We start from the raw sequence: 24717 nt of genomic DNA on the forward strand, positions 1-24717 counted from the left end.
ATTGATCGGTACACACTAAGAGGCATTAGCCATCTTGAGGTATTGACTTTTTTTGTGAACCCACCAAATACAATATCCTTGACCTTTATGCTTTTAATTGTTACTAAAACTACTCTACTACCTAACTGGTAAATAGAACTAGTAAAGAATTCCACTGGATATGTAAACATCCAGTGGAAATTTATGCCTGAAAATATTGCTGAAGCAATTAACATAAATAAATTTTAACTAAAAGTCACTTTAACATATTTTCAACAACTTTGCTACCATTCTTTTTTCACAGGCATGTAAATTCCAAAGTTTGTACCTGGCTTTAGAACTTCAAATTCTGATTTCATAATGGACTATGAGGCTGATTTTTTAAGAAGTCATACTATCTAAAAATTGTTCCTGGATTTTTTTACAATTTACTTTTATTTGCTTGCATTAATTTAGAAGAAAGTAGCAGAATATATAGTTTTTTCTGCGTTTTGGGTATTGTAAATTAGTCTCTTAATTCATTCAAATGATTTTATATAAATGTATAGTCATACAAAAATATATAATAAAATTTATAAAATACACAGCATAGGCCAGATTGTCATTTTTAAGAAGTATAAATTATAGTTGGCTATGAGAATTACTTTGCACAAAATAGTCAAAATGACAACTGCAGAGAACAAACAGGGAAAACTCTTTTTGTTTTCATTCCCCCCAAAAGTGAAAAGAAAAAGTGAAGTTAGCTCATAAGGTAGGTGGTTAGAAATTCTTAAAAAATATGCTTATAATTTTGTTGGGACTAGCTAACTCCAGTCTGCTTTAATATGTCATGTTAATATTTGCATATTGTTAATCTTAAATTGATATTAAAACGTCTTTGGAAAATGAGAAGTAAAATAGTCCTATGCAGTGTAATACCTAAACCAAGGTGATCTAGGGTTCTTAAGGTCATAGTGGGTAATGGATTAAGTTGAGATTATAGTACATATATTTCTTCAGAGTAATTTGTCAGTGTGGCAGGAATGGGTGGTCTCACAAGTCACTTTCTAACCATATAGTAAATAGTCATATATTTAGCTAACTTCAGTATAGAGATATGAATCTCTATAAAGGGTATATATGTGTATATATATTATATATATATATACACATATATAAAATAATTTGGCTTTTTTGTTGCAAGCTTGAACCATTTTTACTTTCCAAAGCAACTCATCCTTTTCATTTAACTTTGCCCATGATATTCACCACATCATTTTATTATTGAGATGTTCCCATCCCTTTCACTCGGTAAACTCTTTCAGATGTGTTTGTAAAGCATATTACTGATTTGTAAAATATGTGTCATTTTGATTTCCTATAATTGAAGGAAAGTATTACCTTTAACATTTTTTATTTCCAAAACCTGCTGTTTTGGTAGTAAAAATATTGTGGTGATTTTAACCGCAATATTAGTCTGATTGTTGTCATGTTAAAGTGTTTTGCTCTTAAATATGTAAAAACTTTTTTATTGCAGTTTTTTTTTGTGTGGTGTTTGACATTCATGCACATTAGTAGTTGCCTTAATAGTAACTCCTATTCATTTCCACACCTGTAAAGACCCAGCAGGATTTTTTCACATCACGTATAATGGGCTATGATTGCCTCAGGCAGGGTCATTTAACTAATGGGATTTTCACCATATCCTGTTTCTTTTAGTGACATTCCCCGGATTCCTGAGAGCTCCCACCCTCCGCTGGAGTCCAGTGAGTATAAGGTTTCTTTGTTATTACAAAAGTATTGAACTAACTGAAAGTAAAGATTTCTAATTTTCTTTAGTTATTTGATATAATGAATTGGGATTACTATACTAAAGATGTCTCCATTGGTACTAGATGTTGGCAATGATGGCAATAACTGGAAATCCAAAGAAGTTCTACTTCAAGATTTTTCTTCCTCTACTTTTTTATGTGATTAAAAAAAAAAATCTTTACTGGGAATACTCTTCAGCATCATAACAGTCAGGACCCTTACAGAGCTTAATATATCAGGAATAGTTCTAGTTACATTAACATTTATTGTGATACTGGTTTATTCAGTTTGATTGCTAAGCAGCTCAGTCTCAAGAGCAGCCTAGTGAAGAAACTAGGTAGGCACTTTAACAAATAATTGTATTACTGAATAACAAAGTGTGTGGATTGATTTTGGAAGTGAATGGGTGGAGTAAACTTCATTAAACATAATAGGTCAAGAGATTGTGAAACCAGAGGGTTGAAAGAATTATCTATATGGGAATTTAAGTCGTTTCTGTATGACAGAAGATGATATTGTGTGCAATAAAATATAGACAATTAAGTTTTCAATGATAATGCAGAAGTGACCCAAATATTTACTTTGCAATGGATGGGAATTAGTTAATACTTGGGCTTGATTCCCCAGGTGTTCTTACAGAACCCAAGTTAAAGAAATAGAAAATAAAAGGTGATTTAGGGGAAAACCAGTGATAGTCATTAGAAGGGAGAAGAAAATATGAAAGTAGGATAAACAAGGAAACAGACACTAGGTTATCATATAAAATGCATACCATCATGTTCTGCTAGAGGTGGACCCAGTTTTGGCTTTGAGCTTTCTGGTGACCAATACAAAGAGGGAAGTGGGACTAATTGCATAATTTATATTATTGATATGATTTAAAAATACACGGATTGCCATAATATTATGAACAAGCATTATTAGAAATAACAGTGTTCCTGTTCTGAGACTTAAGGAAAATGTATTTTAAATATACCTGGGAAAAGACACATAGTAACAATTTTATATAGCTGTTTTTTATCACTAAATGTTTTCGGAGGGCACAAAAGGATGACATGAGAATTAATTTGTACTTATGGAAAAAAATGTGCGGATTGCACATACTCAGGCAATGCTTCATAAACAGTATTTCTCAATGAAGCATTGGCTAAGTTTGAATGGTGGTGAGTTCAAGGTTATACTTGCTGGATCAATAGCCTTCTATAAACACTCTATATTGCTCTATGTGTCAGGGTATACTTGGAACAGTGAAGAACTCCACCAAGTGGCTGAGAGGAGACCCAGCCTCCTCCATGTGAAGTTGAAACAAATCACTAGTGGTGAATTACTTGAAGCAGCATTTTCAGAGGTTCAAGATACTCATTTATAAGATCAAAACTAAAATAGATGGGGAGGCCGAGGCGGGCGGATCACCTGAGGTCAGGAGTTCGAGACCAGCCTCAACATGGAGAAACCCCGTCTCTACTAAAAATACCAAATTAGCCGGACGTGGTGGTGCATGCCTGTAATCCCAGCTACTCAGGAGGCTGAGGCAGAAGAATTGCTTGAACCTGGGAGGTGGAGGTTGCGGTGAGCCAAGATCGTGCCATTGCACTCCAGCCTGGGCAACAAGAGTGAAACTCTGTGTCAAAAAAAAAAAAAAAAAAACCTAAGATAGATGGTATATCTGATTTTAAAACAGTGGCGAAGTCTTGGTTTAGATGTGGCTTATAAATTATATTATGTATGCATTCATTTTAATTTCTCAGTTAGGACAGTTTATAATAGATGATCCATTAGCCAAGATAATTAGTGTTAACAGGCACTATCTTCCTTATCTGTGAAGCAGACCTTTACCCATATGTGAAGTCATGCAAGAGCCTGTGCAATACCATGCACTCCGGAAATGTAGATCAATTCTTTCCAGTTGAAATAAGCATAATACTTCGTTATATCATTCTTAATATTTTTTAAATAGACAACTAAAGACAATCTATCCCATTAAAAGTAGGTTCTGTTATCAGTGGTGGTAATTATGGTTTTATACAAATAAAGGATGCATTTAACATTTTATTAAAAATATTTCCTACACTTACAAATATTACTTACTTTTTTTTCTCATTTTAGGTTCAAGTTCCTTTGAATCTCAGAAGATGGAAAGGCCTTCCATTTCTGTTATTTCTCCAACAAGTCCTGGAGCTCTAAAAGATGCCCCACAAGTCTTACCAGGGCAACTTTCTGTATGTATTTTTTGTACATGTTGGAGGCTGTTAGTATTTGCATACACTGTCTGAGTCTGTCTTTAAATATGTTCGCCTTTCCTTGAAGCCTGCAATAAATGCATAGTCATTTAATACCATAATCTACTTCATTAGTTTTTCATGCATTTTTTATTATTCCTTTATTCACATATTTATTCAGAAATACTTACTGAGTGCTTGCGGTGTGCCAGATACTCTGAACATTAATTGATGAATGGTAACATAAGTAAATAAAGAGTTCATATTTTTGGTGTGCTATGTAAAAGTTTCTAAGGTAAATAATTGTTTACACATAATATTAGGAGTTCATACCCCATTTATGTAATAACCTTATGAGCCTAGAGCCTGAAGAGCCTAAATTTGGAATATTCTTTTTAATTTCCTAAGGCATTTGGCAAAACTCTTCGTTGCCACTGAAAGCTCTCTGAAAAAGCTACCATTTTCTCACTATTGCCTTATTATGTGATCTGGGGAAACCTGGAGTGAAGAAACTAGGGTTCAGTATAATGAAGAACCATATATTTGTAGATTATGATGGAAAATGTGATGTTGATATTATAATTTAAGGACTTCAAACTATTTGTTTCAAATTGTTACACAAATAATGACCTTTTGCTCCTCTCATAATGTGTGGATTTCTGTGGTTTGCCTTTGTGGTTTTCTCTTGATTTTAATGAGACAAAGAAGATATATGTAAGCTTATTGCTCAAGGGCTTTTATGGTTTTAACTTTTATTTTTAGTATATTGAATATCTTTGTAATACCCTTTGGGTTTATCTGCCGGCCATCTTTTTCTTCAGTGTATGTGTAAATCTCTCATATTCTCCACATATTTTAAAAGAGGATGGAAACCCATTCTGGTTCTGTGAAACCCCATCTTAGGTATCAATTGGGAATCAGAGAAATGGATTTACACAGATCCAGGTTTGAATTGTTAATCTGTTCCTTACCATGAAAAGCTAATCCTATGTTAAATTAGTTTATTTTGTTTTAATGACTCTCAAATATGTTCTAACATATACCTATTAACAGCATATGCTTACTTAAACATAAAATGAAAAGTAACTTCTAAATTAAAGGAAAAAAATTAAAGTTAACATTGTTAAAGTGTCATCACCACCAGGGCAGATACTGTAATAATGACTGATAAAATTCCAATTCTTGTGAGTTTGACAATAGGATTTTAGTACGTTACTTCCCCATTATTCTTTGGTCTACTGTCGTGAAATCTTGGTTAATAGAAATATCATTTGGCCTTCTTGTAGTTTGAAGATGTCATTTGTGTATTGTATCCTTAGTTTTTTCCTCCTTCTCTCATGAAAAATAACCTGTAATAGTTTAATTCTAAAAATTAAATGAGGGCTTGGTGCAGTGGCTCACACCTTTAATCCCAGCACTTTGAGAGACTGAAGAGTTCAAGACCAGCCTGGCAACATAGCAAGACCCCCGATTCCACAAAAAATTTAAAAAACTGGCCAGACATGATGATGTACACCTGTGGTTCCATCTACTTGGGAGGCTGAACTGGGAGAATTGTTGGTTCCAGCAGTTTGAGGCTGCACTGAGCTATGATCATGCCACTGCATTCCAGCCTGTGACAGTGAGACCATGTCTCTAAAAAATAAAAAAATAAGTGAGAAAAAATACCAGGAAATACTTAACGGTGCCTGTATAAAATAGGCCCACAGTAAATATGTTTTATGATCTCTTCTAATTCTTTGTATTTCTTATTCCTAATATCCAAACTCTTGTTTTTTTTTAATTTTAACTACCTGTGACACCAGAGAAAGCATTTAGTCATGCTATAATAATTTAGACACATATAATCTTCAAACCCTTATTTTTAACATTTAAGAACAATAATGATTTTATGTCTCCCTCTTCCCTTAGTTTTTTGGAAAAATTATTATTAGTTTTATTTTGTAAAATGATATGTGAGAATATACAGTAACACTGAAGGCCTGCCAGTTGTAGGTTATGTTTAAAGTACTCAAAGAGAAAAGTAAAGTTCTGTCTGTTTATGCTTTCGAACTGGTGTGTTTTTAGAAATATCTGTAATTGCATTATATTGTAATTCAAAATTTCCTCATTTAAATATAACTTTAATTTTGTTTTATGTAAAATTGTAATGCCTCATGATTTTTACAAATAATTCCTTTCCTCATTGCTCCTAGGTGAAGTTGTGGTATGATAAAGTGGGACACCAGCTGATTGTAAATGTTCTGCAAGCAACAGATCTACCTGCTAGAGTAGATGGGCGTCCTCGAAATCCCTATGTAAAAATGTATTTTCTTCCAGATAGAAGGTAGTGAATAATTTTAGAAAAAATTCTTAAAATCTGTATTAATAGAAAAGGTAGAATTTTCTCTTTTGGGATGTTTTTTAAAAATATAATAGATAATTCTGAGGAGATAAAAGTACATTATCTCTGAAAAAAGAAGTCCCTCAAGTGTTGAAAATTGTGTTGGAAATATTTGAAAATAATCTGTCAATTAAAAAAATCTATTACCTTGTTTATAGGTATATTAGTCTTTGATAGCGACACATCATTTAGAATGTACCTTTGTATGTGTCCCTATAATTACAACTACTGCTTATATTGTAATTGAAGTTAGAATATTATTAAACTCTATTATCTTTTTATAGACTTTCAATGAGTTGTTGGTTAAAATAATATAAATATCAGTGGCAGTTTTACATGTAACTACAGTAGATGGCAGCATATACTTGCTTTTTCATTTACAAAACATACTTATTTTTCAGTGATAAAAGTAAAAGGAGGACCAAAACAGTAAAGAAAATACTAGAACCAAAATGGAATCAAACTTTTGTCTATTCACATGTACATCGTAGAGATTTTAGAGAACGAATGTTAGAAATAACTGTGTGGGACCAACCAAGAGTGCAAGAAGAAGAAAGTGAATTTCTTGGAGAGGTGATGTATATTTTAAAAACTCAAGTCAAATAGTTAATAAAGTTTTGTGATATTTATTATGATTGCTATTACATTATGTTTTGATAAAGGTACTTGATTTAATTTGAGAATTACCCTCTCAGATCCTCATAGAATTGGAGACAGCGCTTTTAGATGATGAACCGCATTGGTATAAACTTCAGACACATGATGAGTCTTCACTACCTCTGCCTCAGCCATCACCTTTCATGCCAAGGCGACATATTCATGGAGAAAGCTCTAGCAAAAAGCTACAAAGTAGGTTAAGGTCCTTTTAGTTGCCACAAAGTAATTATGCTGTAATGATCTAATTAGTGATTAATAATTCAAGATTTTTTTTAAATGTTTTATTAGAGATCAAAATACTGGAAAATTGTTCATCTTTATGAAGAAACTTGGCAAAACTATTTCTACATTTTCACAATGAAAATAATGTAGATAGCATAGCAGAGTAATTGCAGAGCTGCAAGCCAAAAACCTCTGAATTAAAATTCTTGCACAGGGCCAATTGAGCTGTTGGTTATTGACTGATGGAATAATTTCTGTCATCACTGGTGAGTTGCCACCTGTGAGGTCTTAATAACTTTATAGTTCAAAGATTTTTTATCCCCCCACCGAGAGAGAGTCTCACTCTGTTGCCCAGGCTGGAGTGCGTTGGCATGATCTCGGCTCACTGCAACCTGCACCTCCCGGGTTTAAGCAATTCTCCTGCCTCAGCCACTGGAGTAGCTAGGATTACAGAAGTGCGCCACCATGCCTGGCTAATTTATTTTTGTATATTTAGTAGAGATGGGGTTTCACCATTTTGGCCAGCCTGATCTTGAACTCCTGACCTTGTGATCCATCGGGCTCGGCCTCCCAAAGTGCTGGGATTACAGGCGTGAGCCACCATGCCCAGCCAGTTCATAGATATTTTAATAGTTATTCGTAAGACATATTGTTTAAAATATTAGAAGGTATGTTTATTGCTATTCATCCAGTGATTGGAAAAAGCTATTTTTTTCTGTACTTATTGAGTAATTTTTGTGTCATAACTACATTTCTAAGTTAACAGCTGAAAGAAGCCTCATTTTGGTAATCTGGAACTAAATTATTTTTCTCACATAATTAAATATTTCATGTTGATGCTTCCCTGATCAGTAATTTCCTCAAAGTTAATGTTTAATGAAGTATAATGACTAATTTGGGGAGCTAAACATAAATATTTTATAAAGGGCCCTGATGTTTTTTCATTAATATAGGCTTAATAGAGTTCCAGCCAAGAAATGTCTCTGAACCTTTCCACTCAGCCCTATTCTCTCTGAACTGCAGAGGAAAGCACTTAATTGTGTAGAAAACAATGTACTGTATATACTGTGCTGAAGGCTTTTAGTATAATATTTTAATTAAAGAATTAATCTGAAAATCTTGTTCTGTGAAGTCCGCTTGTTTCTATGTCTTTGGTGTAATGAGGAAAAAAATACTGATAAAATGTTATCCTTAGAGAACAAACATTTCTTTTAAAATTAGCTCAGTGTTTACTGTATTAGTCTTCATAAGTTTTCAGTAATAATACAATTAACTTTTTAAAAAAAGTTTGACAGTGCTCTTGACATTTCATAAACCAACTAGACACAGAAGTATCTCTTTGCCTTACTGTTGTGCAGGATCTCAGCGAATCAGTGATAGTGACATCTCAGATTATGAGGTTGATGATGGTATTGGCGTAGTTCCTCCAGGTGCGTGGGTGAGGAGCATGACCCTACTTCACTGTGCTGCTTTGCTTGTTTTCTCTGTCAGCTTCCAGACCTCTTTAGGATACTAAACTGAAGATTTATAGCACAGAGAAATCAGTATTATATTATTCCATGGTGACTTACATTTCAAATTATTAAGAAAGTTTTAAATGGACTAGTCTCTACTAATTAGCATTCCCATAGTGAGGTTCTTCCGTAGAAACATGTCTAACTAGTGAAACAAATCATTATTTCACAAGCTCTGAGCGTAAGTGAAAATACGAATTTTATTTTGAAACGATGGGGTTATTAAATAAAAATTCCATTTTTCTGTGTTTTATATTTGCATTTCTATGATTTTCCTTCCACCATTTCTGAAAATAATGTAGCCCTCCATGGAATATACTGAGAAAGGTGCATGGCGGGGTTTAAAATTGCATGTGGCATGGCTGTAACTTTTAAAGCTTTTGTGATGTGTTCCCACTGATTATACCTAGAATGTGTGTATATGTTTTAATACAATAATATGTTTAAGAAAGATTAAGTATTAATTTGAAGTGAACATCTCTTTGTCATTGTGTAAGTTAGTAAAACTTTTGTGATGTTGTAGGGTTTAAATGTTTCTCGTCTGACTTCTGTCAGAAAAGTGTAAAATCAAGTGGTAAAGACTTACTTTCTTGGCACTAATTCTATACTTTTTAAAAATTTACTAATGAGAGGAGAAGTAAATATGCAAATAAGAAGAAATGAAAGAGACAGTCTTAAAATGTATAAATATGAATTTTAAAGGCAGTTTTTAAAGACAGTATATATATGTATGCCCTTGATATATATGCCCTTTATTTACATAATTTCTCAGATGGCAGTGTACTTAATTTGAGGGCAATGGTTTTGCTCAAATTGGTAGATTCTACGATACTAACTTCACAGTTTGGAGAGATGCATACAACTATTAAAACTGGGAGAAAATTATGGAGAGTTCTCTAAAATCAGGTTTCATTTGTTCCCTATAATTCAGAGAATATATGGTATTTATTTATTTATTTATTTGAGACGGAGTCTCACTCTGTCACTAGGCTGGAGTACAGTGGCACAATCTCAGCTCACTGCACCCTCCACCTCCCAGGTTCAAGCGATTCTCCTGCCTCAGCCTCCCGAGTAGCTGGGACTACAGGTGTGCACCACCATATCCAGCTAATTTTTATATTTTTAGTAGAGACTGGATTTCACCGTGTTGGCCAGGATGGTCTTGTTCTCTTGACCTCATGATCCGCCCGCCTCGGCCTCCCAAAGTGCTGGGATTACAGGTGTGAGCCACCATGCCTGGCCAAAAATGTAGTATTTAATCACTGTGTGAAAGTAGAAAATATTGTTAAATTTATTATTATAAATCTAGTGCTGTGAAAATCTATATACTTATATATTAACCTTTGATGTCAGTGTATCAGTGAGAGATTTAGATCATACTGGAGAGAAATTCATTTTTGCTTTCTGTTTTTATTTCTTAGAAGGCCATAGTAATTACACACATTCTCAACAGAAAGGTTCACACAAAATGTAACATCATATTAATTTGTCATGAAATTGAAAGAGTAAAGTGATTATAAATTTAAATTCATTTGGGATATTCAAATAGGAATTAGATTATACCTGGTAGAAAAATCATCACCTCTAACAAGAATCTTAACTATTAGTCAGCCTTAATGTTGTCATTACCAATTTATCTAAATAGAATTTGCTTCGGTGAGTGGCTCCCAAATTTTATTCACCAGAATTTTCATATTTTTAGTTATGAGACAGGGAAGTAAATGATGAATAAATAAATGGCCAATTAAATAAATGCTTGCACAAATGATGAGTTTCTTCCTCTTTCTCTGAGAGAGCAACATGGATAACGTCTTGTGAGAAGTCGAAGTGAGTTATGGAATCCACTAGAGATGGGATTAGCGCTTGAGTACCACCAAGGAGCACTGAATTCTAAATATACTTATATTCCATACTGAAATATACCATGTCCCTCAAAGTGTTTGCAAACATGCATAATCTCTGTTATCATACAAAGCAGTATTTTTCAAATAATATTGTTCATTTTTATTTAGCATTTAAAAATGTAATGAGTCAAACTTTAATAGAATATGACTAGTAACTTATAAAACTGATAAGTAATATTTTATGTTTCAAAGATCTCATAAATTAAAGGAGAGCGTGTAATTCATTAATATTTTCAGATATACTCTTCATTGATCCATTGTGATTATGTGGTAGTATTTGTATGGCAAATATAACTAGTCACATAGTAACATGCAATACATTTTAAATGAAGAGGAAAGATGAGTCAGTAAAATAAGGGCAAGAAGCTAAAATAAAGTGAGGTGATAAGTTAGCACAGTGCATTCTTATGTACTTTTAGATGTTGGTTACAAATTTGCTTCTACGTTTCCTAGCATCCAATATGAAGAAAAAATTTGTTTAGATATGGAAGTCGTCTTCTATATATGTTTAATGTACTCAAGGAAGTTCCTGGTTGTTTATTATCTAGAGGAGCTCAAAAGCTCTATACAAAATGTTCTACTACAGCCAAAACTTAAACTTCCTAATGCCTTGGCTTTTCTAGAACACGAAATTCTCTGTTTTTATTTGATGTGTTTACTATATTTTTCCAGTTAGGGAAATATAGCAGGTTTTCAACAGTTGAGACTGCCAGAGCCACATTTTATTAACTTTGTAGTTATAGCCTTATTGTTATTTAAAGTAAATAATTTTAGCTAGTTAAGAAGAATAAAAATCACCATATACAGAATGCCCTCATCTGAGGTGAGGAATCTAGCAACTTCAACCAGAAAATGAGAAAAAAAATCTCTAATCTCTAACCCTGAGTCAACTAAAACACTGGGATTACCATAAAATAGTTTCATCCCAGCCGGGCACGGTGGCTCACGCCTGTAATCCCAGCACTTTGGGAGGCCAAGGTGGGCAGATCACAAGGTCAGGAGTTCGAGACCAGCCTGCCCAATGTGGTGAAATCTCATCTCTACTAAAAATACAAAAATTAGCTGGGCCTGGTGGCGCACGCCTGTGATCCTATCTATTCAGGAGGCTGAGGCAGGAGAATCACTTGAACACCAGAGGCAGAGGTTGCAGTGAGCCAAGGTCATCCAGCCTGGGTGACAGAGCGAGACTCCATCTGAAAAAAAAAAAAAAAAAAAAATTTAATCCCAGTCATGGTTCTGAAGATAGAGTGCATGTTGTCAACAATAACTTAAACATAATGTGAAGAAAATCAAAATTTTGTAAAACGCAACTATAAATGTAAAAAGCAAAGAACTTTTTCTTTGTAAAATGCAAAGAACTATACATGTATATTTATTTAAGGTCATTCACTATAGAGTCAAATGTTAAAACTTTGAATATTATAGCATATGTTATATTCAAAATGACTTTGAGTCACCAAAATAGTACACATTGCCGTCAGTATACTTTTTGAATTCAGAACTTTCTAAGTTACATTAAAAGTTGTTAATATGTTAAAAGTTTCAAGATTTCACTTGTTTCCTTAAAGTCCCTTCTTAAAAGGATAAAAGAGGCATTAATTTCTGCTTAACCACAAAGAATCCAGGAAACAATTATATACCTTTTACAGCAAGATGCCAAAATTCTCTAAAATTTATTCTGTAATAATTAATTATACAAAATCTATTTATATACCTTGAATACTCACTTAAATCTCGAAATAGGGCTCATAAGTCAATATTGGCCTTCCATAATTATTGTGTAATTGATACCAGATAGCAATTAAAAATGTTTAAGTAATTCAGACTATGGATTGATTGTCTTTATAAATAGTCACCCTTTTTTTTTTTTACAATGAACTGTGTATTAATAGTGTATTCACTACATGTTAACTTAGTTGGTCTCTTTCTAGCCTTAATATTATAATTTCTAGTCTTAAAATTACAATATAATATTACATCTGAATAACAGACTTTTTATACAAAACTCAATAGCTTAGTTGATATTTTGATAAGAAAAAATTAAAGTATTTGAAATTATAAATTATACCATTTATGAATATTAAACATGTTTTTATAGAGTGACAAAATGTTTGTATTTCTTTAGTCTGAATATTGTCAAAGTACACTTAATGAAATGTTTGAAGTCCCTTAAAATTCGGCATAAGATCATGGATTCACAATATATAAACTGCTAGGGACTATTAACCTGCCTTTAATCATGATGTTTCATAACATATTTTTGAGATAATGTGAGAGTTGTCAAGTAAAAAATGAACAACAGTTTTAGCTTCCCAGTTAAATTTAACATATTTATGGTTTATGTATGTTTTATGTATTTGTAAATATAGTTTTTTTTTTACTTTGGCTACATAATTTTTTTATTTTCCTTATGATAATAAAAAACAGTTACCCTTGTGAAAAAATTTTAAACTCTAAACTCTTCTTTTGGTTTTGAGATTACTGTTTTATCTTAACTAAATCAGAGACAATATAAACCTTTTTACTTCAGGGAAAAAGTGACTGTTGTAATTTATTTTAAATTGCAATATGTTAACTATATTATCTTAGTTATGCTAATTAAAATAATTATGGAGTAGTTTCAGATGTGTAAGGCAGATTTGGCGATTGGTTCTTTAGAAGGGTGCATTTTCTCTACATTATTGTGACAGTCATCTTCAGTCATATACTACATTTGGAAATTGCAGTATTATTTGTGGTTTGCAAAGTTCACAATGAGTATAATGGTGAAGATCTGCTAAACTCTTCTTTGTTAATTAAAACTGGAACAATATATTTGTTTTCTTATTAAAGAGGCCATCTGCAATCCAACTAAAATAATTTATTCTCTAGAATAAAAATTGAAATGAAGAATTTATTTAAATTTAAAGAGACACCAAACTTCTAAGCATTGACTTGTATATTAACTATAGTTTCATGTCAAGCACTTCATTTGTGTTGCTAAGTCACGAACTCATTCATTATTTAAATTGAAACAGTATCCCAACTCATCGTAATGTCTGAGGCATCAACTGTCATATTCATATTATTATCTCCATGATTCCTTTGAGCAAAACTGTAACCTGTTTCAATGCATGTATATGTTACACTCTGTGTAGGTATACTTAATATTTTTGAAGATAAGGCTATTAATACTGATTGCATGACATTTATTCTTCATAGATCAATGGCTGCTTTAGAATAATTTTATATTCCTGTGTTAATGTTTGCATTATAGAAGAATACTGACTAAATTTTTTCTGTGTGTGCTTTTGCCAGTAGGCTATAGGTCTAGTGCTAGAGAAAGTAAATCTACAACATTAACTGTGCCAGAACAGCAAAGAACAACTCATCACCGCTCACGTTCAGTATCTCCTCATCGCGGCAATGATCAGGGAAAGCCGCGTTCACGTTTACCAAATGTGCCATTACAGAGGTAGGCTTTGAAATGGGCTCAGTGTCCCTGACAGTACATTTTTATTATAATGCAGTGTAAATTGCTGCAAAACTAACTGAAATGAAAAAATAGTTTAGTCAAATTATTTTTTTCAGAATTAATTGTAGGCAAAATGTTTTTTTATTCTTTATCCAACCTGTGTGGCAGTCTGTTGTTTAATCTGAAGAAATTTCCCAGGGAGTAGAAGTTGTTTATGTCCCAGGAATAGTTTTTGAATAATTGTCTTGTATTCTCTTTGCTAGTTTTCTTTCTTGTTAGAAAAAAATCGTAACAAATCAGAATTGTGGAGAGAAGTGGCGAAGAGGATAAGGTTAAGAGACAGAATGGACTTTGAAGAGATTTAGGATTGTCTCTTTGAAGCACTTTAAATGCTTGGAAACATAAATAAAACATATAGTGCTCTACTTCATTTTACTCTGATATACACTCCTGAAATTGTAATTAATTATGCCGGTGAAAATTGATTTTGATAGAAGTATGAAAGAAGGTCGGAGAAATGCAGCCACAGGCAAAAACTCATAGAAAACAAATACCTTTAACTCATTGATAAATAGGTTTGATTATGATGCAAATACTTTTCAGTGTTTATTTGCATATTACTCTCTCAGTTCCTTCACTTTAGTCTGTCTGCCTGTTTTGGGAAGATGATACAATTTGACACATAAGAATTTTGTAATCATTTTAGGAGTTTAGATGAAATTCATCCAACAAGAAGGTCACGTTCTCCAACCAGACACCATGATGCCTCTCGAAGTCCAGTTGATCATAGAACCAGAGATGTGGATAGTCAGTATTTATCAGAACAAGACAGGTATTTGTCAAAATTATGATCTCAACGTTATGAATTTTTTGTTCTGTTTTAATATATACAGATATTGTGGCATAGCACATTAGAGAGTAAAAGTATTTATCACTCAAAAATGAGCTTCTCTCAAGCAACAACTGTTAAGATATTGTAATAGAAATGCAACTCTAGGAAATATTTGGCTAATATTATATTGTTATAATTATCCAATTTCTTTTACAAAATCAGAATTTATGCTTAGACAACTTTAAAGGTACAGCTTGTTGACTTAGATATTGACCTAAATTATAGAAGGGAGTCTGCATAAGGAGTTTTCAAATATTTTATTTATGGTGGATCACAATATTTGAGGTATTAAGTAATCATAAACATTATGTTATCTATATAATTTAAAACATTGTGGATACATGCCATTTGAAAGTTAACTGCAGAGTTTCTATGAGAACTTCAATAATAATGTTTCCGTTATATACCTCTTTTCATAAAATCTCTTTCTAGAAAATGTCTACAGAATACGAATTATTGAGATGGGTTCTTATGGGGATATGTGCTTAGATTTAATTCTGCATTTGTGAACTAATATTTCACGGAAATAATTACTATAAGTCTACATTACGAATCTGTTGCTCTGCATGCCCACAGACTTTCTTCTTGAAGTAACCATATACCTGTACAATTAGCCTGATTATAAGCTCAGGATCTGATTTAAGGTTTTATAATACCCACCTTGTTGAATATTCTCTTCTGGCTTTTTAAAATGGAGAAACTTTCAGTGAGGAGAAGGGTCATGATAGTGGTGCTAACTAATTTTTCGCCATGGAGTCAAGGACACAAAGTAGAACTTCTTAACCTACCTAATTGCCATCCTACTGTGGAAAGTAGCGTTGTGACCTTCAAGAATGGAGTCACAATAGGTACTAGGATGAAGAGCTGCTCTGAGGAATAGGATTCCAGACATCTCAGCTTGAGTTGAATGAGGGCTATTTTATCAACATTCATTTGGGCCACCATGAATTTAGGTGAGGAGGGAAAACACAGGGCTACTTGACCAGGGCAGTCAATATAGTGAAATTAATTTGGATATAGATAAAGTATTAATTGTAAAATAAAAATTCTAATCAATTGTTAGTTGGTTAATAAGAAACATAATATGGTATTGCATTTTCAGTGGCTATAAAAGCCAAGAAAACTATCACGCTTTAATTTGTTATAAAGATATAAAAATGTTCAGAATTCCCATTAGTATCAGGCCAAATTTATAGTATTAAAAAAATACTCAGTTGTCTATAATTGGAAACAGATTCCTATATCTTATTTGAGGAATATTTAATTTTGTTTTGTTTTAATATTCTATAAAATCATTTTGAAATACAATGGCAAATCAGCAACAGCTAGGACTTCAACCATAATATTTGTACTTTATTGTTTAAATTTTTTAAATGCTTTTATGTTTATTTTTGTTTAACCTCTCAAGCAAATATGCTAGTGCAGACAATCTGGTTTCTTCCCTTTTCATGTTTTCATTGGCATACCATTGGCATAACCCATGTCTCATAATTTATCTGTTTCACTCACCACCCATCCTGTCTGTGCAGTGAGCTTCTTATGCTGCCCAGAGCAAAACGAGGACGAAGTGCAGAATGCCTACATACTACCAGGTAAATACAGGGATTTGGTAATGGTGACTGTGTGTGATGACTCTCTTTCCATTCTATTATTCTTCCGTCTCTCCCTTAGTGGTATTATTACAAGCAAGTCAAATAAATTTCCCAAGTATTCGAAATTTGTTTTGTTTTATATTGAGGTTATGGAAAAGGTTCCAAATATATTTCAGTTCCGATTCAGGCTGACTGCTTTGCCATCTGTAGATTCAAAAATCCAGAGACCAGTGGGCCTCTCTGGGACTGTTTGCGTTCCTAAAACTGAGGAACCAGTTTCTGCAATTAAAATTCTAAATGCTCACTGTGAGTGCCCCCAACTTTCCCACACATATTCCTGTCTAGTCACAAGAGGTCTAATCTGTGTATGGCAGTGTCATTGTTTCATAATTGTAAGTTTGCTCTGTTTTAGCCTTTTTTATTTCCTTCTAGAATTTATTGTTGTTTATATTCTGTTTGCTTTTAATAAAATCTTTAACAGTTCACTTTTAATGGCTGAGCTTCAGCTTCTTTCTTGATGAAAAATGAAGATATTCAACCTGATCTTAACTATCCTAGCCCACCAGTTGTCAGAAATGCTGCAGTACAAACTTTCCCACAAAGGCATATAACAATATGAATGCCTCTTTAGAAGCGACAAAAGATATAATTTTGCTTCTAAATTGGAGCTTAGAGCCTGATGCTTTATGTTAATCTCATTACATCTTTAATTTCATATCCAAGTAAAACTTCTTACAGATTACTCATGGAACATATTCTATAAATACTTAATGTATATTTGAAATGAATATAGAAGTTAAGGAAGTAGTAAGTCAGTGAAACAAACTAACACATAATAATCAAACTCAAATATTTTAGCCAATAAAAAGCAAGAGGAAAGAGAAAGAAAGAGGTATTACCGCAGTACTTGGGATGCAAAGACAAATGCATGATTTATTATGTCTGTGTGTAATATGTAGTTCTGCCCAATAATGCAAACAAAATTGGGCTAATAAAAATTGTTTGAACTTTTTACAGTCTGAAGTTATACTACTCATAACTACTGCCATGTTTGCTTGGAGTGCCACAGGAAAAAATCGAGGAAATATTAGTTCTGCTTGCTGAGAAAAAAATGTAAAATCATGCATATTGTAAAAACCTACTGAAAGTCAAAGCATGAACTATCCAGGTTTATTATTACTTGTTCTTGACAAACAGTTTCTTAAAAGAATGGTTTATTTACTAATTCTGAAAGTTTTCTCACACTCCTCTTGATGTGACTAAAGCTTCAAAAGAAATAAAAACATGCACACAAAACAAACACAAAAAAAAAACCCTTATATTTTAAGCTACTTAGTGTGTGCCTGGCCCTCAGTGTGTGAATATTTCTGGGATACTCACACCAGTGGTCTAAATATAATAACTAAAAATATTTTTCTTTCCCTTATTTTGTAATTGTAAAATATTATATACTTATATGAGTTGCATCATTTTATATAATCTTATCCTTAAGATTGGTGTTTCGCTAATAATTCTGAGCTCCACAAGTCCTATTTAATAGTCTCTGTATGTTGACTTTGCATTTCCTGATTTAAGCAAATAATCATATTTGTATGTATACAATTTAAAAATAAATGAGTATTCAGCGAGGCAGATAACGTCCTGTGGACAGGTACTACGACAATAAGACAGGGAGTGGAAGCTGAGCTAGCCAAATGTGTGAGTGCGAAACATATGTCACCAGTGTCTTTTCTCCTTCCTGTCTTTCATTCTCTAATGTGTAATGCTAAAAGTATGGAGATAGAGACAACATGAGTTCAAAAATATGTGCGTGTATGTATATATAATCTCTTCTGTGTTTATATTCATGTATTTATAAAAACATTAATTTATATCTGTATAAAAATGAATGTCAAAATGTGTACATATAAATAACCACAACTTTATATGGATATATCAATAATATAGTTTGGTTTCATATAAACTATGGACACTTATTATTTATATAACTATCCATGGCTAAAATCTAAAGCTTTCAAAATACATCATACCATGTTCACTTAGGACTTATAAAAATAAAATCTGAGGATTTACTAGTCTCTAGTAAACATAAGGAAAATAACATTTATTTAATAACAAGCACAGTGTTAAATATTTAATGTACTTTGTCAATTTCCTGACAGTAATTATATGTTATGAATATTATTATCCTGATTTTAGAGATGAGGAAAAAAGCTAAGAAAGTTTATTTGACGACTAATAGAGTAAGGATTCAAAATCAGGTCTATTTGATATCTTCTGTTTAACTAGTTTTTCCAAAAATATGAAAACTTGTCCTATGAGATGTTTCACCAATAAGAGTTTTTGTGAGTCAAATACATTTTGGAAACTTTGCAACTGAAAGTGTCTACCTTGAAATTTAATACACACAGCATATTAAAGTCATGTTCTAAAGAAATCTGTATGTTTAGTTTCTTTTCTCCCAAATTGTTTAATTTCCCAACCTTTTTTTAGTAAAACGTGTCTCGAGGAAGTGGTAGTATAGAGAAAATGCTATAGTTGCCTTACTGTATCCTACTGTGTCCTAAATATTGTGTACATGTTACCACACACCCCGTTAAGTGGAAGTTATTTCCCACATTTTGTGGATGTAGAAACAGGCTTGGAGACTTAATCGAATTACCCAGGTCACAGCCAATAAGTGGCAAAGCCAAGGCAGGAACTTGAACATTCAGACTATAAATTTTGTGCTGTTTTCTAGCTGTTTCCCATTCTATGTTGATCCCATTCTTGAAAAAATAAAATCACTTTTGAAGCAATGCTTAGAAAAGTTTTATAGCAACCTATTACTAAAGATATTTGCCTGAGGTTAGGAGTTGAAAAGAAGACTCGACTGTCTAGAAAGGAGGCTAAATCCTTAGTTTCAGTAAAATTTGTCCTCAACTTGTACTTAATAAGGAGGAAGCTGAAGCGGGCAGATCACTTGAGGTCAGGAGTTTGAGACCAGTGTGGCCAACATGGTGAAACCCCATCTCTACTAAAAACACACACACACACAAATTAGGTGGGCATGGTGGCAGGTGCTTGTAATCCCAGCTACTTGGGAGGCTGAGAGAGATTTGCTTGAACCCAGGAGGCAGAGGTTGCAGTGAGCCAAGATCACACCATTGCACTCCAGCCTAGACAACAAGAGTGAGACTCTGTCTCAAAAAAGAAAAGAAAAGAAAATGGCATTTTAGTTCATTTTTTAACTGAAGCTTTAAGGGATTTCCTTTGATTTGATCATTAATATAAACATGATTAAACCAGTGAGGTGTTTGATGTTTAGGAAGCCTTTGATAAATGTTTATTCCCTTCCCTCTTGATTATGCTTTACTAGCTAGCTGAGGTAGATGATGGATTTTCATAATTAGTAATTAAATTTATAGAACATTATTAAATTATCAAAAAAATATATGGCTGGACCTAGTTTGTCCTTCATGGCATAGACAGTCCAGAAACCCTCACAGATTTTAAAGGAATCAGATGCCTTTGGGCCAATTTTCTGCCAATTCAAAATCCATATTCTGGTTTGCATCTAATGCCTATCTTACCCTACTTCCAAAGGAAAATTTCCTGTGGTTGGGTCTGGATCCAGACAGAAGCTGATAAGTAGAAAGAGCTTGCTCCTCTGCAATCACTTCTTGGCCTTTTTCTGTTTCCTTTTTTTTTGCTGCAGTCTGGTACTATGACCAGCTTTGTCCCTGGAACGCTAGTCAACACTTTGTTTTGTTTTAGAACATTAATTCTTTTAGTCATATTGTAACTCTAAAATTATATAAATTAGTTGATTTTTACTTTTAGCTATGAGTTGTTTACTTTCGTAGAAGTAGGCATAATATTAAATCGGAGATTAAGTAGCACATTTACATATTGATCAATGATAATTCATAGAGTTTGGTTAGCAGGTATTTTTCTAATTCAGATAATTAAATAATAATTTTGAGTATTTTATGAAGTCAAGTGTCTATGATTTCATATTTTAATAATTGTAGTCTTCCCTTCAAATAGTTATTGTGGTTCTTTTGAGAAAAAAATGACAAAAGATTTATCTATATAGCTTTATAGGCCTCCTACTTTCTGAATATCTTAATAAAATTGGTTTCATATATATTTTTCTGTTTCCTGCGTGTTTGTGTTGCTACGTTCCAGACATCTTGTTAGGCACTATAAAACATTACCTCCCAAGATGCCTTTATTACAGAGCAGTTCTCACTGGAATATTTACAGGTAAGAGCCGTAACAGTGAGTCCCACCCAGTTATAAAGTAATTCCTAATCCCTTGCCTACTAAAAATAGAAAATTCACATTCTAATAAAATATTAAATAGGAAATTTACATTCTAATAAAATATTCTTTTGAAATAATTATACAGTGAGAGACATTAAATTAATGATATCTAAAATCGTTTTAACTATAAAACTTAGTACTAGAATAATTCTCTGAATGAAATCTGCTAACTCAAATGTCAGAATTCTAGTTGCTTTGTCATTTGTATATTGTTGTACTTGTTGATTTTAATTATAATTTATTTTATTTTATTTTTGTGTAATTTTAATTTGTGAAGCTCAATTCTGCCTGCACATACTAAGACCAAATCAGTGACTAGACAGGACATTTCCCTTCATCATGAATGCTTTAACTCAACAGTATTGAGATTTACTGATGAAATGCTGGTTAGGTAAGAACATTTGGAAGTGATATCTTCCGTTTCCCTTGTTTATTGTTGTGAACCAAAAAAGTTGAGTTGTAAAATTATTTCTCCTCTGATGTCCTTCATTTTGTTTTGGTGTGGCATCTGTTCCTGGTAATGAAATTTTAGGCATTTTGTTTTAGTGCTTTCTGTATCCAGTTTTTTTCATAAGTAGGTGTGATTTAGTCTCATTTTTCAGTCTGAGACACTTTTAAAAATTATGCAAAGCAATTTAAGCATAATCTTTGTTTAGCTTCATTTTCTAAACAAAATTTTACACTGTCATTCTGTCAACTCTCTCACACCCTTATGAACTGAATCCCAGTGATTCTACATTTTGTGTAAAGGGGACATTATTTTATGCTTTACTCTCTAACATGGTCTTCCTTTCTTTGTTTTCTCTGTCTTTCTCTTCTACCACTGGATGCAATGCACTGGCACTAGTGAACTGCAGCCCTTTCTTGACAGGGCTAGGAGTGCTAGTACCAACTGCTTGAGACCAGATACTAGTTTGCATTCACCAGAACGAGAAAGGTATAAAATAAAGACTTTCTTAATTTCTTATCATTTGTACTAGTGATTTTTTTCAGTCACTTTGTTTCATGACAGCCTTACAGGTTTATTCATTCATGTACACTTTGCTAACTGTCTACATTTCCCCTTCCCTTATTATACATGTCTATTTAGAGATATGCGTATGTGGATAAACCCAAGGGTACACATACACATATTTCTATGAATGTTGTTGCAAATGGTGTGGTGTAATTTGTAACTGCTTCTGGCTGCTGCTTTTCCCCTTTTGTTGCCGTTCAGTCATTTTATTGACTATTCAGGAAACCTTCAGTATGCTGATAATGTTATAAGGTCCAGTGAATTATCCGAAGGGGAGGATCACTTTCCTCTTAGTACCACTGATAAATAGTATTTATAGGTTTAACAACAATCTTCTATAAACTCATAACAGGAAGTATTTTTAAATAGAATACTTCCTTTGTATATCTACATTCATTTTTAATCAATCTACTCTTTGATATAATGTTTTACCTTAAATTATACTTTGACAACAAAAAGTGATGTTATTCATAAATTTCCTGATGCCTAACAAAAAGAAATACATATATATGTACACAGACAATTTTGCTTAAAACTTTAATTAATAAATTCTGATTTCAATTCAAATATATTCATTGATGTTATGTTACACTGTCTCCTAGCTGTAAGCATCTAATTTTTCCACTGTGATGGAACTCTTTTAATAGACTTAGTTATAATTTTAATAGACTTAGTTATAATTGATAGTCTTGTTTATAATGGCTATCTCTTTTTAATTAGAAGTCATTCAGAAGACATTTGCATACTACCTCTTTACAAATCCTGAAGAAAAATATTTAGTTGTACTAATGTAACCCGCTCCTCCTTCTTAGTAGGCTACTTAAAGCTTTTCTTTAGGTAACTTTCTAATCTGAGTCTATTCATTTATTTATGAGATATTTATTTCTGGAATTGAACAATAGGTACACGTGTGCATACACCTTGTTTTAGCGCCTTAAGAATTTACTTTTAAATTGTGTATTCTTTTAAATTTGTAAAATGTGTAATAGAAAAAAGTGAAATTTAATTTCTGTCTTGTATCCCTTTACTTTTGTAATATATATTTTAGTTGAAAGGACTATAGAGTCTCTAAAATCATAATTGGAATTGTTTTATCATTCTCTTTAGTCAAATATAACCCCTTCCCCAAATAATTTCAAGAGTAGCAAGAAAATTTTAAAATATGTTTAGTTATTATTTTCTTATATGTTTCTGGTTAGTAGTAAAACAAGGATAGAAATTCTCAAGTCAGTGGAATCTTCTGACCATAGCAGCCTGACATTTTTAATATTACCCATATCAGTGCCATCTGATAGAAACATAATGTAAGCTGATACTTTAATATTTCGTAGTAGCCATACTAAAAGGATTAAGTTAATTTTAATTTTTAACCCTGTATATTCAAAATATAATTTTCACATGTCATTATTATACAAACTATTAGATATTTTGCACTCCCTTTTTTACAGCATAATAAGCCATAGATACTAAAGATAGTTTGTACTTGCACCACTCCCACTTTGGACTAACCACATTACGGTGCTCATTGGCTTCATGTGGTTTGTGGCTCCTGTACTGGACAGTGCAGGTCTATTCTTATGGTGAGCCTATCTAGCATATGTTCCCTTGTGACACTGAAGCCACAGAGTTTATAAATCTCCATGTTGGCAAATTTAATCTGTCAGATAATACCCTTAAAGCAGGTCAACCAGCAGGCAAATAATCTAGGGACAGTTATTGAACAGATTGTTGTAAAGTCCAAGTGAGTGTATTTACCTTGAATAAAAGAAGAAAAAATATTGAAAACATATATTCACTCTACATATTGAATAAAAAGGAATTTTTCATTTAAAAACTCAATGAAACAAGTATTGGTATTATCAATGATCCTAAGTTTATTGGGATCACTTTATTGCCAAGAAGAACAGCAATTATTTTATGTAATGTAAAATAAACAACAATTATTTTATGTAATGTAAAATAAAACTTAGATAAGGTTTCATCAAGTAATTACAGAAGCTGTAGATGCTTATTGGTTTGGAGGATAGAGACTACAAGTACCCTTTGTGAACATGCCTGTGAAGCAGCTTTGAAGCAGAAGATAACAATATCAAGAGTGGTGACTTTGTTATCTTTGGAGAGTGCATCTAAAGCCCCCAGACACTATGCGGAGAGTAGGAGAAGGGAGGCTTAGAGGGTTTTCGAGGCTACTTAATTTTTCTAATTTACCACAGGGATTATTGTATTAATGCCTAATATATATATATAGTAGATAAAATGTTAGAGCAAATGTTTTAAAAACTTAATTTTATATTCTTAAGAGATGAACATTATTTCTACAAATTTGTCAACTATGTATGGTCAAACGATTTTGATTAACATTTACATGCCTTTATACCAACTTAACTCCTAACCTTTAACACAAGTTTTCTGTTAAGATAAAGGATGAAATTGTCAAAGCACACTCAGTACTCAATATAATACTTTTCTAATGATTCAGAAGATAAAAGAGCAGCATTCTTTTCCTGAAGGAGTTGAAAACCATCAGATACACCTATCGTTTCTCCCTTGTTACATGGTTTGGCCTACTTTAACAGATGAGTTTTGAATAATGCATGTAAAAAGCAGTTTGGAAAGGAAACCGTTTTAGTTTAGGAGCACCTCCATTTCATGTTCTGTTGATTACACAGATGGAAAACATGCTTATGGGTTACCATAATTCAGTGAATTATTCCAATTCAGTTATGCTTCTTAAATCAATATATTTTAGGTTTATTTGTAATAAGAAATAATTTATCATTCATATCT

At 32.6% G+C, this 24717-nt stretch overlaps 1 protein-coding gene across 49 annotated transcripts in view; it reads left to right on the forward strand.

Moving 5' to 3' along the window:
- RIMS1 (regulating synaptic membrane exocytosis 1) overlaps positions 1 to 24717 on the forward strand; it is a 517565-nt gene that overhangs the window by 358956 nt on the left and 133892 nt on the right. For 20 of the 49 annotated variants that reach the window (XM_055390599.2, XM_055390602.2, XM_055390586.1 and 17 more), the window contains 10 exons: positions 1678 to 1724; positions 3877 to 3989; positions 6185 to 6315; positions 6774 to 6945; positions 7068 to 7221; positions 8610 to 8681; positions 13967 to 14123; positions 14830 to 14955; positions 16545 to 16607; positions 21763 to 21852. In XM_055390599.2, the coding sequence (XP_055246574.1) occupies positions 1678 to 1724; positions 3877 to 3989; positions 6185 to 6315; positions 6774 to 6945; positions 7068 to 7221; positions 8610 to 8681; positions 13967 to 14123; positions 14830 to 14955; positions 16545 to 16607; positions 21763 to 21852 (1125 nt within the window). The remainder of the gene's footprint in view (positions 1 to 1677; positions 1725 to 3876; positions 3990 to 6184; positions 6316 to 6773; positions 6946 to 7067; positions 7222 to 8609; positions 8682 to 13966; positions 14124 to 14829; positions 14956 to 16544; positions 16608 to 21762; positions 21853 to 24717) is intronic. The other 29 variants (XM_055390601.1, XM_019029846.4, XM_031012113.3 and 26 more) reach the window with 3 other exon arrangements.

The sequence above is a fragment of the Gorilla gorilla genome, chromosome 5 (assembly GCF_029281585.2).
Source record: "Gorilla gorilla gorilla isolate KB3781 chromosome 5, NHGRI_mGorGor1-v2.1_pri, whole genome shotgun sequence".
Lineage (NCBI taxonomy): Eukaryota > Metazoa > Chordata > Mammalia > Primates > Hominidae > Gorilla > Gorilla gorilla.